General features: G+C 41.1%; 1 protein-coding gene across 1 annotated transcript in view; it reads left to right on the top strand.

Annotated features, from left to right (window-relative positions):
• LOC118418099 overlaps positions 1-18,319 on the top strand; it is a 37,173-nt gene that overhangs the window by 12,433 nt on the left and 6,421 nt on the right. Inside the window, exons 12-41 of the mRNA XM_035823928.1 lie at positions 1,435-1,461; positions 1,798-1,881; positions 2,147-2,227; positions 2,531-2,671; positions 3,265-3,357; positions 3,717-3,926; positions 4,580-4,631; positions 4,847-5,020; positions 5,485-5,597; positions 6,050-6,217; positions 6,533-6,728; positions 6,911-7,034; positions 7,686-7,833; positions 8,485-8,653; positions 10,026-10,155; positions 10,550-10,615; positions 10,935-11,110; positions 11,521-11,657; positions 11,876-12,101; positions 12,260-12,387; positions 13,777-14,211; positions 14,575-14,692; positions 14,922-15,013; positions 15,455-15,697; positions 15,983-16,100; positions 16,324-16,495; positions 16,622-16,753; positions 17,058-17,263; positions 17,602-17,825; positions 17,952-18,129. Of these exons, the coding sequence (XP_035679821.1) occupies positions 1,435-1,461; positions 1,798-1,881; positions 2,147-2,227; positions 2,531-2,671; positions 3,265-3,357; positions 3,717-3,926; positions 4,580-4,631; positions 4,847-5,020; positions 5,485-5,597; positions 6,050-6,217; positions 6,533-6,728; positions 6,911-7,034; positions 7,686-7,833; positions 8,485-8,653; positions 10,026-10,155; positions 10,550-10,615; positions 10,935-11,110; positions 11,521-11,657; positions 11,876-12,101; positions 12,260-12,387; positions 13,777-14,211; positions 14,575-14,692; positions 14,922-15,013; positions 15,455-15,697; positions 15,983-16,100; positions 16,324-16,495; positions 16,622-16,753; positions 17,058-17,263; positions 17,602-17,825; positions 17,952-18,129 (4,561 nt within the window). The remainder of the gene's footprint in view (positions 1-1,434; positions 1,462-1,797; positions 1,882-2,146; positions 2,228-2,530; positions 2,672-3,264; positions 3,358-3,716; positions 3,927-4,579; positions 4,632-4,846; positions 5,021-5,484; positions 5,598-6,049; positions 6,218-6,532; positions 6,729-6,910; positions 7,035-7,685; positions 7,834-8,484; positions 8,654-10,025; positions 10,156-10,549; positions 10,616-10,934; positions 11,111-11,520; positions 11,658-11,875; positions 12,102-12,259; positions 12,388-13,776; positions 14,212-14,574; positions 14,693-14,921; positions 15,014-15,454; positions 15,698-15,982; positions 16,101-16,323; positions 16,496-16,621; positions 16,754-17,057; positions 17,264-17,601; positions 17,826-17,951; positions 18,130-18,319) is intronic.

Below are 18,319 nucleotides of genomic sequence, written 5' to 3' on the forward strand. Positions count from 1 at the left end.
TAGCACTTACTTACCTGTATATGCCCTATCTGGTCTATAGGCAAAGGAAAGACACCTTACTCATCTGTGCGGTGTCTTACCTGGTCTGTAATGAAAGGAAATACACGTTACTCACCTGTAAGGTGTCTTACCTAGTCTGTAGTCAAGGAAACACACCTTCCTCACCTGTACGGTGTCTTACCTGGTCTGCTATAAAAGGAAACACACCTTACTTACCTGTACGGCGTCTTACCTGGCCTGTTATAAAAGGAAACACACCTTACTCACCTGTATTGTTGTCATTTATTAAGAAGAGAAAAAAACAATTTGTTTGTAAATGTTAATAAAGGTACATTTTACAATTGAAAGTTTCTACGTCATAACTAAATGTTATAAAACATATCCTTTCTGTACTCAGAAGAGGAGCCCGCTTGTGCCATGTTCCAACATTTTATTAGGCTATTGATAGCATGTGGTCACATTTTACTGCACACAAATAATGCAATTAATATTGTTTATGTGTCAACTTCTTCCAATACTTTAAAAATATTTAGGAAGTGAAATGAAATACATTTTTGTATTTCAAATAAGTTTGTACACACTGTAACAGATACTCATCTAATCAAATCCTCATTGTAACAATGTTTCTGTGATAAATAAAGATAAGAAAAGTCCAGTTTGGTGAAGAGTTATTATCATAATGTAAATAGTATTGTTAATAATAAATAGCTATGTTTTTCTAGTATTGGTTACCTGCCCCTAGTCAGGTTTATAACACTAATGTGTCTGAGCCTTTTGTACATTAATTGGGCACTGAGGTGAATCAATATCCATATTTGCACTAAGTTCCTCAAACCTGGGTAATAATAGCACAGAAAAAAGGACCACAATGTAAATATCAGTCAGATGATAGCACTATGAAATGAAAATCTTGTTCAGAATTCACTCTAAAATGGTTGTATGATTAGCTATGCTACAACAGTCCCTCCCGCGATACTTATAGAACAGTCCCGCAAGGAGGTCACATGACTAGTGCCCGCCATTTTGAATTGCTATAGTTAATGTATGGTAGTATCGGCGCCGTACATTTTGACCAAAAACAGGGACTTAAAATGCTTGTAAAGCACGGAAACTCCGTACACATCAATGGGACACCATCTTGAACATGTTTCTGGCGGTAGGTTTAGGTGTCGTTGCGCGACGGCCGATATTTTTGTGGATATAGTGGGCATTCGCTAAAAAGACATTTGCTGGGCGTTCGCTAAAAAGACCATCGAGAATCGAAAACTTTGATTTATGTCACTTCGGGTGAATGGATTGACTTGAAACTCAGGATTAATACATGGGAGCACAACGTGGACATATTCCAAGCAAAAAAAATGAGATTCGTGCAGCGCGGACTTCTCTAGAGTGGGCGTTTGTGGGCATTCGCTAAAAAGACCCTCCCGTAAGGAGGGACCTGTTACGTGCAGTGAAAATGAGGTATTTTCTACTGGTTGTAGGATGTAAGGGAATCTTCATTTTAGAATCAAAGAACATGGACACAAAAACATGTCAAGTGCAAAATGAGTATATAGGCTACAAAGGTCTTCAGCAAATTGAAGTTGGTAGCCTCAAAAAGAAAGAAGAAGAAGAAGAGTAGAATGCCTGTTGCTCCACATTGTTTCCACAGATGGTTGGATTAAAGACAATCTATGTGTTGCTTGAAGGAGCCTTGATATGAAACATCTTGCATGGTACAAACAAAGTCCTCAGTGTGAACATCTGTGAATTCTGATGATGTCAATGATCTTGACAACTTGTTTTGGCCTCTTCTAGGTTTTCAACTTGCAGACAGGGCAATGCACACGTGTCCCAACCGCTGCCAGTAAGGAGGGACCTGTTACGTGCAGTGAAAATGAGGTATTTTCTACTGGTTGTAGGATGTAAGGGAATCTTGAAGTTCATTTTAGAATCAAAGAACATGGACACAAAAACATGACACAAAAACTGATATGCGCACTTGCATATGTGCGCACACACGCGTGCATACTCATTCATACCAAGGAGCTTTTATATCAGATATAAAAGCTCCATGTTCATACACACAAGCACAAATAAAGTTTGTCGTGTTTGTACATGGTTGCTGTCCGCGGTACTGAAGTCTAGATTATTCTTCTTCTACCAGTTCTTCAGTTTGGCCAGTGGAGGGTGCGTTGCGCGGGATCCTGAGATGTACAATAGGCCTACCCAATGTAAAGCCGGAGAGGTACTACTTAGCTGTTACATCTATGACAGAACAAATTGTGAAAGCATCCAATGATACCTAAATGTAGAAGTGTCTCAACTGTTATCTATCTTCATTACACCACGTTTCTTATAATTACCCACATGACGACATTACCATATCTATATCACAAGGCCTTGCTCATTAAATTCAAATGCCTTTTTTCTGTTTACCTCCATGCTACATGATGTTTGTTTGTACAAAATGATGGAAAGGTGTTTACAGCAAAAAGTTTCTGACAAAGACAGGAATAGTCTTGCCTTCTGCCTTCCTATCGACATACAGGTCTTTTGCTTGTCTGCTGGGCGCTGCATGCCTGTTAGTGGTGAATGTGGTGGTGTAGACGAACATCGTCCGTCCGCTGAACCCAACTCTCCCAGCGGTCGAGACGACAATGCCAAACCACCCATATGTGGAAGGAAGGAGGTACGACCTTGACATTTCTCTTAGAGCATGGTCACATGTCGTGCGAATGTCATATCATTGCAAACTGAATAAGTCGTGCAAAATTCAGCTGTCTTGTTTCAGAAAAGTCTGTCTTGTCCTTGTTGGCTTAAAACTCTCACGAGGAGTTCACGAAGTCTCATATCAAATCGTATGATGACCTACGACAAATGTGACTGTTCCAAAAGAACAATGGCTTGTGCTTATAGCATGATGTGTGGTATGCATTGTAGTTAAGGCATGTGCATCATGAAACCAGCATGGCTTCGTTTTCAGTAAAGGCTATCATGACATTTTCCGTGTAGCATCTCCTCTTGGCAATTTCTACTTTCAATCCTTTGTCTACCAATTGAGAATGAAGAGATCACGAATGATTCACACCTTTTATACATATAACACAGTTGTCTCAACTTACATCTTGTATTATTTTAGCAATGCACACTTGTATCGTATCCTCCCATTCTGAGTGGGTGGGTGTCACATACACACCCACCTTAGACACACACCTATATCATAAGTTATCATTTTGACGTGTCATTGGTGTTGTTTCAATCTTTTTTCAACATGTTCACCAGATATTTTGTCTATCTGCTGGTGGCTGTGTGTCCAAGACATTTTGTCTACACGAAAGACAGTTTGACCAGCAAACAACCTGTGGGAGTGATGAGGTAGTGTGAAGCACTGCAGTACCAGTTTTGCTGCACACAATCTACTGTATTTGCACTGCTTCCCAAAGCACACAGCAATGCACTGGTTAGCTTAAACATACACACAGTACAAAGGACTTCATGATTGTCATTGTGTTAGAAGAGTTGAAGACTTGTATTTTTCCGAGTACAATTTTTCAAGAGCACACTGCACCTTGCACATGCTGCTGCGCGATGACCCGCAGAAAGTACAGATAATTACGCATGGATCACATCACATGTACTCGTGTAGGATCAAAAGTAGAACCGTTGCTTTTTTGGCATTATCAGCCTCACCTACATGGAACTACTGTAGCCCCGCATTGGGATGACTTTTGCAGACGTTATGTTTGTCCACCGATTCCTGTGTGAGGAATTGTTCTGAGAGCTGGGATGACCCCAGGAAACTGCACCTAAATGAGCAACAGGCAAATAGCATGAGTCAGACAGAAGGAGGAAGACCAGGAAACAGGGGCCCTGAGAAAAATGGCCCAGACGCCAAACCAGAGGGCGGAAAAACGGAAAAGGAAACCGAATGTGGCCGTCGTGAGGTACAGTACAGACAGGAACACAACAGGAAACTCAAAAAGTACAAATTTACTCTGTGCTCATCCGCCTGATCGTTTGTGTTCATTTGTCCATCCATCAATCCATGATCCATCCATCCATCCATCCATCCGTCCATCCGTCCATCCGTCCATCCGTCCTTCCGTCCTTCCATCCATCCATCCATCCATCCATCCATCCATCCATCCATCCATCATCCATCCATCCATCCATCCATCCATCCATCCATCCGATGATCCGTCCATGTAAACTTTTGAATTGCTCTCCCTTTTCTTAAAAATGTTTCACCTCATCACGAAAAACAAGTGTCTGCTCTCTATTTCTGTCTGTTAAGGCAGATCTGTCATTGTCCTAACAACATGTCTTTTTCCACCATTCCAACCTGTCATTGTATCACCTGTGTTAGCAAAGCATATAACCTGCAGCCTTTCTATGCTTATGGCTGTTGTCGTGTCTTATCCGTCAAATGTACCGGTAATGCTTGTCTTGTGACGAATAGCTATCAATCTCTTCAAAGTAAAAGTTTTATGGCTGTGGTTTCTTATAGAATTATGCATGTATTTCTGCATGGACTTGTTGTATTTTCCTCTGCCATGTTGTTTTTGATGTACATCAGTCCGACTTCATGGCCCCACAGGTTCAGGTCCATGCGCCTGATGATGGTGACTGCACATCTTTGTGTGCTGAGGGTGAGTACATACATTTGTATCTGATAGTTTGTGAAAACAAAAGATAACTACAGACAAAAAATGAACAATGAATGAAAGGATAGATGAAAAGAAAAGAAGAAAAATAGGAAGCAAGAAATTTTTAAGCAAAGGATCTTTCTTCTTTATAACTTTGCAATCCCCCCATTCTTAATTAAGCTGTTTTTTCCTGTGATCTCTTACAAACATTCTTGTAGAAGATGAGGATGGGCCATTTGGAATCATCAAGAAGGAAGGTGACGACATGTTCAAGCTCCATTTGTGCTACACCAACACGTCTGTCCAACAGCCATCTCCAGAGGATGTTGCCGGGGACAGGGGTGATCAGGGCCTTCGGCTGAAGGACCTGTTCAAAGTTTGCGACCCAACAGGTAAAGTAACCATGATTCTTGTATCTGTATAGCAAGGAACCACTCTTAGCTACTTCTTATTCTTTTGTGAGCTGGTATTAGACACTTAGTAGTTGGTGAGTCCACTAATTTATTAGTCACTTTATCATGGTACCTGCAGCACTTGCTACAAACAACATGGAAAGGTGGAATGTTTAAACCACTATTCATTGTTCTTCTGAAAGCCCACATATCTTTGCACATTTGCCATTCCAAGATGTCCATAATGGAGGAGACACTTTCCCAAGTCATTCATCATTCTAATTGATGCTCATGCTTTGGCAACTTTTAATCTGTTGTAAATACATTATTGTAACATTTTGAGGACTTTGAGACATTTTCAAAAAATTCTTTCAACCTCCTTGATCTCATTATCTTATTTATCTAACATAATAAGAGTCGGTAGCCTATCTTTATGCAACTCATCAAATTACTGTATCCCACAGGACCAGAAACATCCACGCAATGCCTTGCAAACCCACCTGTCCTGGTCGTCAGGTATGACAGCTCGTATGCCCTTTCTGCGGTAAAGGATCGTGCCGCCAAGATTTCCACAAAGGTAGGAACAAAAGGCAATATTTATAAGCATTGTTGCTATTGTGTAATTTGTGGGTGATTGCAAAATTCCATGTAGTGTCATCAAGATGGAGATACTACGTACAGTGAAACTTTTTACCTTCACCAAGGAGGTGGTATTTATTTGTTAATATTGTTGAACTGCATAGCTAAAAAAAATCATGGATTGTCAATTTGGTTTGTGATTAGATCTAGCCCTTAGATATTTGGCCCCCAGGCAGCTTTCCTTGGTAATGCAGCAAAACTTCCAGTTTTGATATCTCATGCTTCTGGTCATGATTTTTGGGTGGTAAATCACTCGTCTGCACGAGTTTTTGGAAAACCCCTTCTGCACGGAAAGCTGACATACCCGGGCACACCACTGAATGCTTTCTACAAAAATGTATGTCCTTGAATTTACATATTTAAGTAAATGTGATGTTGTTTATTCGATAGGTGGCTATAAATGCTCCCTGGAGGGACCTACGGATCAGTGGTGCCAGGCTGACTTTGAATCAGTACATCAACTTCGAGCCATCATCCACCACACGTGGCAGGATGGGGATTGACATCAGCGTACAGAGTGGAGGTCAGCCTGGGGAACAGCATCGGTTCACATTTGAGGTGAGCTCCAATTTTTTAAATTACCTTTTCAGTTACAAAGATTGTACATCCAGAACCACTGTGTCAACAACAGCATTTGTTTTATATCTAATAACAAGAGAAATCTATCCATTGTGGTGGTTGTTACCATCAAAAGTGAAAGCAAATTAAAATGATCTTGAACCAGATTTCATACATCAACTCAGTGAGCAGTTGACACTCCCACTGGTGGCAACAGGGTTATACTGTATTGTATGCACAGTGTTTATGATTAAAGTTACAGGTTCATTGTATGGGGAAATTCTATGACTAGATGATTTTTGTTGCTGTCTGTAGGTAATTGATAACGGAGTCAACGACCCCCCAGTCTTTAAAGCGCGGAAAGAGTTTGTGGTGCCTGCAGTGCCATACGACCTGTCGGGATGGGACGGGTACACGGTGTCCGATGTGATGCGGCACTTTGTGGATGATGAGGAGCAGGATAACGTTGGTGCAGCCGTGGTACTCAACGAACTTCGTTTGAGCGACATAGGTACTGGCTTTTTTACCTTCTAGTTTTGTGATACATCATCATTTCAAGCTTTAGTTTATGATCTTAGATCACATTGGGAATATTTGAAACTTGCAAGTTCAGGATACTTTTTCTAACTGTTATTGCTGACAAAAATACAAAAGAAACAGACTATGACCACAATCATCATTGTTGTCCTATAGGAGTTTGGAGTGTGTCGCTCTCAGGGGACCCTGCGAGGTTTGAGCAGCTCAGACCACCATCTCGTAACACCCGTGAAGTGACTCAGGGAGTGGAGCAACTTAAATTGTTCGGTCCTGGTGCCAGGTGTGTGTTAACAAAAAAAAAGAAGGTCAAAAAGCTGTATTATATATCTCAGCCACTTTCTCTCCTTTACTACGTATCTCATCTTTAATGATGTATAGTTCTGTAACTTCTCTTTAAATTTAGACAACCTGTCACACAAATCATAACCTTGGGTTTCACAGGGGAAAAAGGGAACAGATAAGTAAGCACAGGTAATTTCACTGTGCCATGTTAAGTGTCTATCTTTACACCCTTGTAACAGCCTAACGATACCTGGCAAGACCTGTCTATATGTGAATCTGTAAAAGTAAAGGTATATTAAGTAATCTGACTCCCATAGCCTTTTTGAGGCCATAGAGGACATGGGTCGTTATCCACTGTGTCTATGGCACAGTGTTGAAGATGAAGCCCATCCCTCGCCTTCCACTGCCTTTTACCTCCCCAACCAAAGTATATCTTAGTTTCCATTTTTCCAGTTGAGTGGTGTGAGGAAAGTTGTGTAAAGTGCCTTTCCCAATGACACCAATGACAAATGCCTGAAATCGAACTAGTGACTTTTCAGTCACTTGTCCGCTTACCTAGTCATCCTCCGATTTGATGAGACTAAAGCTGTAGTAAACTATAGAGTTTCACTTGCTGCCATTCTGATGCATATCTTATTCTTTCGAAAAGGTTGAAATATGAGCCGATTGAGCGTGACAGTCATTGGAGTTTCATTGAGGCAAGAAGGAAGACTGGACTGACCATCCGAGCCTGGGATGGTACAGCTTTTCAGGGAGGACAAGTCATCAGTTATGATCCAACATGTCCATTCTCTGAGGTGAGCCATCAAGACATTTCTACTATTATCCTTTAAGTAAGGTGTGCTGAAAAAATGTGTAGCCTGAATGCCAGACTGTTTCCAGACACATGCCAGCTCCTTGGCCCTAGGGACCACATACTCCCAAGGAAACTTTACCACAGGCAGCACTCAGTTAGACCATATGTGTGAGTTATGGTAAAATCTCCTTACAGGCATGTTGGTCCTAGAGCCAAGGAGCTGGCCTATGTAGGCCCTCGCGTCCAGGCGCCAAAATGTGACCATCTCCACAGCTATTGAAATTTCTACGTGGACCAGAGGACCAACAAAATTATAGAAACCGAAATCAATCAATCAATCAATCGATTGATCAATCAATCAATCAATCAATCAATCAATCAATCAAATGTATGAATTTATAAAAACCTGTATTGTACATATTATATTCTCACTGGGCTAAGCATAGCTCTCAACAAAAGAATACTTGAATGTATAGATAGTCATATCTATCATGAGTAGTATAGTGTAGTAAGTGATGATGACCTTGTACTTTATAGATGACCTTGTACTCACTCATAACCAGTTTCCAAACATTTTAGATGCTTCAACTAAAGCTTCAAATCTCTCCACATTGAATACTTCATAAATAATAAATCCTTTTTGTTCTGACAGGACTGTGGAGGGTCAAACTCCATCTCCAAGGAAAAAGTCACAGTGGTCATAGATCGTGAAGGGTGTGACGGCAGGAGTGGGTCTGGGGTGACCACAGACAGCTGTGGCGTGTGTAATGGAGATGGGACAAGTTGCACTGACGTCGACTGTAATGGCGACAACGGTGGAAGTAAGTCTTTAAGCGCTTGTCACAAAGTTGATGAGTTTCGACCGTATTTGTTGCAAATTAGGCCAATCTATACAAATCCAAATCATGCAATGATTGAGAGAGGACCGACTAGTCGACTGTATAAATGCCAATAGTGTCATTTAGAGCTGGCAGACTTGTCGGTCGATCAATTTTCATGCCATAACAGCAACACCAGATTAGTCTTCATGTTTGTTTTTTTAAGTTACCACTTACATGTAACGTTATGTTACCACTTATCCATGGAGTGTGTGTGTGTAGCTTTGAATTTTGTTTTGCATAACCGGTAAACTGTCTTTAGGTGTATTACACCAACAGCATAAGAGCAGACTGCAAGGTTTGATCCTTTCACACACGGCAGTCGGTTGCTAGGGTATTCTTTCCCGTTGCTATGCGAGTTCGACAGAGTATCGGGTTACAAGAGGCCTACTATTTGCTAACCGTAAAATATTTCAAAATAAACAAAATGTTATGACAAGGAAAATGTATTAAAAATAAGATTAAATTCGTTATTTTAGATAGTTTGAATCTTCCCGTTTGAATTGAGATAGCTGTTTTGCTCCGATTTTGCTTCCAAAGACGATTATTTTCTTTTCAAGGAAGGCCTTCAATTTGACCATACTCTTGATAAGATGGGCCGCAACTGCCATGGATAATTTTCGATTTTTGTATTTTTCGTCATCTGAGAGACAAATAAAACTTTTTGTTTGGGGGATTTTTTTATTTCTAATTTTAAGCAAAGTTACAGTAAAAAATATGCGTAAAAATGGCATTTTTCGCACTTAATTAACAATAATTCAAAATCGAAGGCACTTTTTAAAAATCGCAAAAACAAAAATCTCGGGAAAACCGTTGCGGTCATTTTGAGCTGTCAATGAGTTAAGTTGGACTCGAGATCTTAAACAATGTTTGCCTGCATGTCATGCCGCACTAATAGCGGAAGGGTGTAATTGATACCGGTGTAAACAACACTTATGATATCCAAGGTCACCAACAAAAACGCTGGTAGCTTCGTTACATATTACAGGTCCGCAACAAAGTGAAAGCATAGATGTACTGTCCAGAAAATTGTTTATATTAGTTAAAAACTATGTTTTTCGTCTGATTCAAGTTAGTTAGGGGGAAAGGGCCAGAAAGCATGGTTTTACATGCAATGACCGCAGATGACCTAAATAGAACACGGGTTCGGTTCGAATTACGTCAGATGGAACATTGTGGAACAAGGTTCCAATTCGGCTAGACATGGGAGGTTTTGAGCCCGTATTTGACCACCGTGCACCAGGAAGGGCAACTTTTTGATAAGTGATGTGTTCAAGGTGTGGATCGCTTTAATCAGTTGTTGTGTTACCTTTAGGTGCGGTGAAGAACAATTGCAGTCACTGCGTAGGGGGTAATACAGGGAGGGCCAGCTCATATGGTTTTGACTGTGCCAATAAGTGTGGCCTGTATGAAGTTCACGAACTCTCTGGCAAGTGCATTCCCAAGTGAGTCATAGCATTGGTTTTTTGTTTGTTTGTTTTGCATAACCAGTAAACTGCTTTTTAAGTAACACATTAAATCTTTTCATTTTGTACAGTATGTAGAAGCTGCCTAAAATTAGACTGTGAAGGTTTGATCCACTCACACCGTGAATGACCTCTACTCTTTTCGTATGGCAGTATGGAGGGTATAATTGTTAACATACATGAGGTGTGACTGAAACTCCTCAAACATGCTTAACATTAGAGTCTGCTAGGGAATCGAATCCAGCACCTATAGATTCTATATCAAGAAGACCACCTTGTCTCATTTATGTGTCTTAACAAAACCACAATACTCTGCTGTGTTTTGCTTGTGTTGATGTTAAATGTTCTTCTCCTTCTGTCCCATCACTCAAAGGGGTACAAGAGTAGATGCAGACTGCGCTGGTTCCTTTAGTCTGGTTAAGAGGGCCTTTGAGAATGAGTAAGTATATTAAGTTGTCTTTGATATTGCCTATAAGAGAGACATAGAATTCAATAACTGTAATAACAAGAACACAGGATGCTAATTTTACTTAGAGATAGCGTAATGGCCTTTACATTTTACCTTGGCAAGATCGAACTTGATACCATCTTTTCCCACAAAGGAACATTTGCCTATTCACAATATTTTGCACCTTCTTTTTAATACAAATCAGTAACTGAAGACTTTCCGGCTCTTTTGATTATAGCAAGCAGTTGTCATTGAGTAGATTTCTTACACATATCAAGCCAGTTGAAAATAGTTGTGTGTATATGTACAGGTGTGACCATTGTGTCGGTGGAAGTACTGGGAAAGATGTGAACTTCGGAAAGAACGAGTGCGGTCATTGTGACGACACGCGGGACTGCATCGATTGTGAGGGTGTTGTGGGTGGAGGGAAAAAAGAGGATGATTGTGGAGAATGCCTTGATCCATTGGACCCCAACTTTAACAAAGGTAATCTGTTTACCCTAATTTCCCTCAGACCACTAAAAAGATGCATGAAATGCAAAAAAAAATGAGTAAGACTTACAAGTGAGAAGAGGAAGCCTGCCAATATCATAGTTTTAAGTATAGATGTTGTAAAACTAAGCTAATAGTTGATTTGGCACCTCTTACAAGTAGTAACAGTGCCCTCAGGTATCATTGGCATGGATCTGTCCTTGGTGCTGAATGAGCTATCATTCCTGGATTATGCAGTGATTTTAGCAGAAATGCACACACACACAACCAACAAACCTCCCCCACACACGTGCACAAAAGCATTGTGCATATCAGTGTAGTCACTTCTTTGCAATTTGAGTGATTTACTTCTTTGTTATAGTTGGTACAACATTAACCAAATTGAATGTACTTCCTCTCTACAGGATGCATCGCGCTGTCCAGTGTGCGCCCAAGGATCCTGAAGGCTGGTGCAAAGACGACTCTGACCGTGTCTGGAGCAGGGTTGCAACAAATTGTTAACGCGGAGTGCAAGATAACATCAGTCAGCAGGGGAACACAGGTAAACACCTTAACAATGTGTTATCACTGATACTGAACCAAACACACCTTACTAAGATTGAAAAATCTAAGAATTAACAAGTGTGATTCTTTTCTTGAATTCATGTTTTATACAACATCATGACAAACCAGTTCACAGTATCCAATATAGTGAAAATTAACTCACAATATCCATTATGGTGAGTGATGGTATTTTGATGTTCCCATCTTTCTTCACAGGGGGAGTTGGACGCTGTTCGCCTCAAACGTAAGGAATGGAGCAACCAGGCCTTTGACTTGACATTCAACACCCCCAGAGCTGCAGGTGAATTTGACCTTAGCTGTGATCTGAGTGGACGTGACGGCACGCTGGTCACCAAGGCACTGGACCGAGAGAACCGTCTCATCATCATTCCCAGCGAGGGGATACAGATCACCAGCGTTCAGCCTGACAACACTGAGATAGGTATGTACCTGTTACATCTACCAGCTGGCTCCCCAACAGGCTGGCTGGCTCACACACAGGTATATAAAAGATTCGAAGTATAGAGAAGAATGGAAGCAATGCTGTGTGATGCTGATCAGTTGTTCAAGACTGATTGATGCCATTTGATACCTTTTCAGGTGGGGAGGACCCAGTGCCTGTCACTGTTACAGGCCAAGGGTTTGTAGACACAGGTGACGCATGGTGCTATGCCGTACACAAGCGAGCAACCATCCAAGTGCCTGCAGAAATCACCAGTGCAACACAGGTATACATACTTTTTAGATTATATAGAGTCGATTCCATATTACCGAGAGGGTGTTTCTTGCCTTTTGTTCTAACAATTTGGAAATCTTTGTAACAATCTAACTGTGATAAGTAACTGTTTAGAACTATTTACAACATCTATGTGACGTTCTAAATGTTTCTATAGTATTCAAACATGTTACAAACATTTCTAACATCAAATACATTGTTTCTGTTAGTTTCTAAACTGTTCCAACATAGATGCATCATTTGTGATCACATGTTCGAACATGGAAACAATATGATGAAACTGGGTCAGTGGGCTGGGAAGAGGGCAATTCACACATCCCTGCCAAGTGCAGGAAATTACAATCTTTATTGACACGACAAAAGTACAGCGACTTTCGTAAGGTCTACATGTATAACAACTACTTACAGTACAACTAAACACACATATATGGATATCTATAGGTATGATTAAATCAACATAAAGGGTCTAGCATGTCATTAACACTATTAGTTCTACGGTATAAACATTCGTGGATATATTTGCCTACTTGTACACAGTGAGGGTTATCGCCTCCCAGAATGTAGTTGAATTTATCTATCGAACAGAGAGTAGCAAATTCTTTAGAACAAGCGGAAAGTAATGTGAACAGCTCTGTGCGTTTATCATTATATCGAGAACAATCCATAACAAAGTGACGTTCGTCTTCGATCTCATTTGGGCAAAATGGACAAAACCTCTGGTCACGGGGAATTTTAGTATATCTTCCGGCTTCTATATTTAGTTTGTGACTACTGATTCTCATCTTTGTAATTGCTCTACGAAGTTCGAAATTATGTCTGTCTGCCACCTTCTCACAAAAGACTCACCAGTTTATACTAAAGAAAATCTAAAAATACAAGGGCCAAACAAAGGACCAAGCTTAGCAGCTTTGTTTATGGGGTCAATAAAAGTTTTTATGGAGGGAAAAAATGACACAAAATGTTGGAACATGTTGGAACAATAACAAAAACACATAGATATTTGAAAATTGTTCTAAATAAAGAGATAGATATTTGAAAATTGTTCTAAATAAAGAGATAATGATATCATTACTTTCCCAAATGTTCCAACAAATATAAAAAGGTTCAAACATGTTTAAACTTTCATTTTGAAATGTTTGAACAATTTCGAACTTTAGTGACTGAAATGTTCTTTTACTCAAAATAGTTCAAACTTATTACAAATATTATTTCAAAACCATCTCGGTGACTTGGAATTGACTCTATCATGCAATATTGCTGTAATTCATCAACCACTGGACCAGGTGTTTTTCCTTAAAGTTGAATGGTTCCAAGTGTAGGGTGGTAGTGATTCTGAAGGACAAGCGTTGCTCACACTTTGTACATGTACTTCTTTTTCTAGGCAACATGCAGTCTGCCACCTTTGGAGAAGTCGGTTCGCGTTAAGATTGGAGTGTCCCTGGAAAAACCTGGAGATGGCAAAAGGAGAGACACCGACGACTACAGTGGCGGGTGGTTCGAGTACAGAACAGTGGCCCCGCAACTTCAGTCTGCACAATTCTCAGACAACCTCGCCTTGGTGACTGTGGTGTTCGACAAGGCCATAGAGGGACCGAGAGATTGTCAGGGACTGTTTGACAGGGCATCAGCTGGTAAGTTCGGTTCAGCAGTGTGCAGAATTGTCAATGGTAACACCATTGTCATCAGACTTGGCAAGGAGGCCACCTTGCGTCCAGCAGACCAAGTCACCCTCAAGACAGATGCAGTCACTGCACGGAGGTCAGAGGCTGGGGCAGCGGCGTCAGGCTCTGTAGATGTCCTGGGACCAGAAACAGCTGTGAGTTCTGAAGCTTAAAATTGTTATCGTTAAGGTCGTCACATTATGTTCATGTCATAGAAGTTTTAAGCACTGTTGTCACAGAACGAACCTTCATCAAAGAGGTACAAATGTATTGTGCAACAAACAGAATTTTGTATGACACATGGATGACTATTCCAAGAATGTGTATTTAATGCATCCACAAGTCCTCAATTAGTGATACTTCTGCCTTATTTAGTGATCTGATATAAGACCTAATTTTAACAATGAAAGGATGGACTTTAGTATCCCTAAAGCTTGCTTTCTGCAGGTTAGATGCTGTGTTAATGAATCATTACTAGTGGACTACTAAGTATTTTCCATGTGACTTCTCTTGACTAGCTTGTTCCACGTGTTGAGCTGCTGGGTCCATCTGAGGTAGATGCCTGTACCTGTCTGAGGCTGGGGGCCCGGTCTTACAACACTGGTGGCAGGGCTGTTACTCTAAGCTGGACAGTAGGTAAGAACATGGAAAAACTACACATTTACTGAAAGCATAAAAAACCTGAACGATAGTTAAGTGTTAACAGGACAAAGAGTCATCCCCTCTTCATCTCATCATATAGCTTCCAAATATATGACTGTGGAAATACACAATGGGTGTTATTCTTCTGCTGCCTTTTGTTTCCTATATTAGCTGTAAGATTTCTTTATCTATAAGGTGCTAAAACTTAATTTCTGTCATACAGAAGTCGATGATGCGTCTGTGGAATTGACTGACTTAAATGCCCACCTCAGTGGCCTGACCAGCAACAGTCGCATGCGGCTGTGTAATGACCAGGTACATTAATGAATTGAGATTTTGCACATGGAAAGCAAAGCTAATTGTGAAATACATAATTAGGGACAATTCATATAACGCTAGTTCACCTTTATTCGTGGGGTAACCTTTATCCGTTGTATTTAACACCAGGGTATTTTGGGTATATATCAAGACGACAGATGGTGGTCTCAAACTGCATTATATTGGGGAAAAAATGCAATTTGAAACCACTGTCCATCAACGTGATATCCCCTAAATATTCTGTTTTTAGGTACAACGGATAGAGGTTACCCTGTGAATAAAGGTGAACTAGCGTTACATGTATATAACTATTATATCAGTAGTTATGTGGGAGCGGAATAGCCCTCTGATGTTTTTTATACATGTAGTCCAAAAAATTTCAAGTGCAGAAAGAAAGGAGGCATTAACTATGTAAATGTAATTTGTCATCTACTATAGGGTCTTCTGGAATCAGACAAAGAGTACACTTTCTGTGTGGCTGTCACAAATTTCCTGGGTGTGGAGAGCGAACAATCCTGCCACGTGGTCCAGACGCTGGCGGAGGTCCAACCCTTCACAGCAAGGATCGCGGGCAGCCGTCGCCGACAGACCGTTGCGGACCGCCGGCTCCGACTTCAGGCAAACGTGATGACACCACCAGACAGCTGTGAGCAGGATGTGGACAGCGTTACCAACAACTTGGTATGATGTGTTACCCCTGTTGATTTGCTGTCTTATTCGTCCAGATGTCCCTTACCGGTAATCTGTTTGACGAATTGTCCCTGTTTTGAGCCATAACGGTACAATCGTCTTTCCCTTTTTAAAGACCCCTATCAGTCGAGCACAATTCAATCAGGATAGATGTCCCCTTGTCTGTGGTATGTAGTGGTAGAGCATTCCCATGGAAAACGTAGTAATATCTACATAATGATAGGTGAAATGCTTGAAAAGACAGTGCATGAAAAATGATATGATTTTGCCAAACAGAACTTCAGATGGGAGGTGGTAGGAAGTACTGACTTCAACTTGGACAGCTTTACTGGCACTGTTGCATCCATCACAGGAGGGATGAAAGGAGGCAAGACCTACTCTGTGCGCTTCATCGGTAAGTTTGATATCACTTAAATGTTGCTTCTGCTGGTTTTCTACACTTGGTTACCTTTCACACCTATACTAACGCTGACATACAATACAGCAATTGCAGACTTAAACACCCTGCAAAATGATGCTCTTAAGAATGCTTGGATGCTGCAACAGCAGATGGAAAACAGTTACAAAGTTTGGATGCCTGAAATCAAAGTGCTGATGTGTTAATGTTGTTTCCCCAGCCTACAGCGACACTCACTCCTCTGAAGACACAGTGGAAATAGTAGTTCGCAGTAGGGACCTACGGCCTGCTATTGCTGGCAAGACCATCACCATAGGTAGTGATCAGGAAGTTACCTTGGATGGATCCGGATCACATGACCCAGACAACGCGGATGGGGATATGTACTTTCAGTATGTTAGCAATCCATGTTATCTGTAAGATAATTTGTACAGATGTTTCTCATTTCATGAGAATATGTACTTAACTGACTATGGGGAAGCCTATCAGAAGTAAAACTCCTTTCTACCGTTCTGCAGGTGGACTTGTAAGGAGACTGATACATCCCTGCCATGCTATGTGCAGAGGGAGAACGGAGAACCAGCACCTCTCCCGCTCTCTGACCAGGCAACAACTAGTGTTCAGGGCTCCATGCTGAATGCTAACACTTGGTAACTTTTATGTATAATAACATAGCAATATTTTCTAAATGTAAGATACTATGTGTAAAAATTTTTTTCTATTAAGTCGGCATTCTGCAGAAAGATATGAAGTGTATTATGCACATTTTCTCCTGTTGCTGTGGCAGGTTTGAGGCTGTCAAAAGATTTTCTTCGTCTTATTGTTAACACAATATCATAATGTTCTGTAAATTAATTTTAAAAGTTTTCAATGTATGAAATGTCACTAACGAACTGTGCATTATTGTTCTGTAGCTAAGTACTAAATCCTTCACATGTTTTGTGCTACATTCAGGTACACATTTTCCCTGATCATACGCAAGGGGAACCGGTCAGCCAGCACTTCCGTGAAGCTGTTTGTTTCGCCGAACGAAGTGCCACAGGTGGAGGTGGACCCAGTCCCCGAGAAGGTCAACCCAGACAGGAGGGTGGTCATCAACTTCAGGCTGACCACTACTTTGCCGGACACCACAGTCACACTGGAGTGTTTGGAGCAGGAAGGTACAATATTGCACTGAATTTTGTATGGTACAGTTTGATTATAATACATAGAGGACTTCTATTGACTAAACATATTTTTACAATTGATATAATGTTATGTGTTCTCTGTTAGGTTGCAGTTTTAAACTTTACAACTGTACGCAAAATAAAGCACTTACCAACAAGCTTTTGATCAGGAGTGAGTGAGTGAGTCCTATGATCCTTATCAAGTTGAAATGACCCAAAGCATACATACGGATGTAAATTGCAACTAATAATGTTGATTACTGTCACAGATGAACCGTAACAGACGTCACATTCAAGTATATGTTCTCTGTATTTGCCTTACAATCTAATAGGATACGGTTACGTCGATTTGGAGGAGGTTACTGCCAATGGAGAGACGAGCAGGACCTACCCAAAACCTGCCACCAGGCAGCCAGTGAATGTGGTGATCCTGCCAGACAGTCTGGCTCCCAACACCCAGTACACCTTTCGCGCCACCGCGGCCCACTCAGGTGGAGAGGCATACGCCGATGTTGTCATTGTGACCAATGCTGCGCCAAGCCCGGGTGATTTTCAGGTATGGTCTACAGAATCATCTTGACATTTCCTGAACTAAATTGTATATGCATGACTCCTCTCCTATGATGTACATGCCAAGGCTACCACAGAACCCTTACACACAGTCTTCCTATCTGCTCATCAGGTGGAGCCAATGGAAGGCACGGCTCTGTCGGACACCTTCACCCTCTCAGCAGAGGGCTGGACCGACGATGAAGACAATGCATTGGAGTATCGTTTCAGCTACATAGGACCGGATGGAAGGTCCGTATTGCTGAGGGGGCGGACCGAGGACAGCCAATATGAGGCCACGCTTCCAGCAGGTTAGAGCATGTCTAGGGATACTTGATATGTAGACTTCAATGTAGACTTATTCACTTCAATTTTGGACTATTGAATCAAAAGCTTTCTACATTATGTTTCCCCCTCACAGTATCCGCTCAAGCAACTCAAACAGACTGCTCCACTGCTGACCTAATGCAGCATCAAATGCATCCATATGTATAATCAATT

The sequence above is a fragment of the Branchiostoma floridae genome, chromosome 6 (genome assembly GCF_000003815.2).
Source record: "Branchiostoma floridae strain S238N-H82 chromosome 6, Bfl_VNyyK, whole genome shotgun sequence".
Taxonomy (NCBI): Eukaryota; Metazoa; Chordata; class Leptocardii; order Amphioxiformes; family Branchiostomatidae; genus Branchiostoma; species Branchiostoma floridae.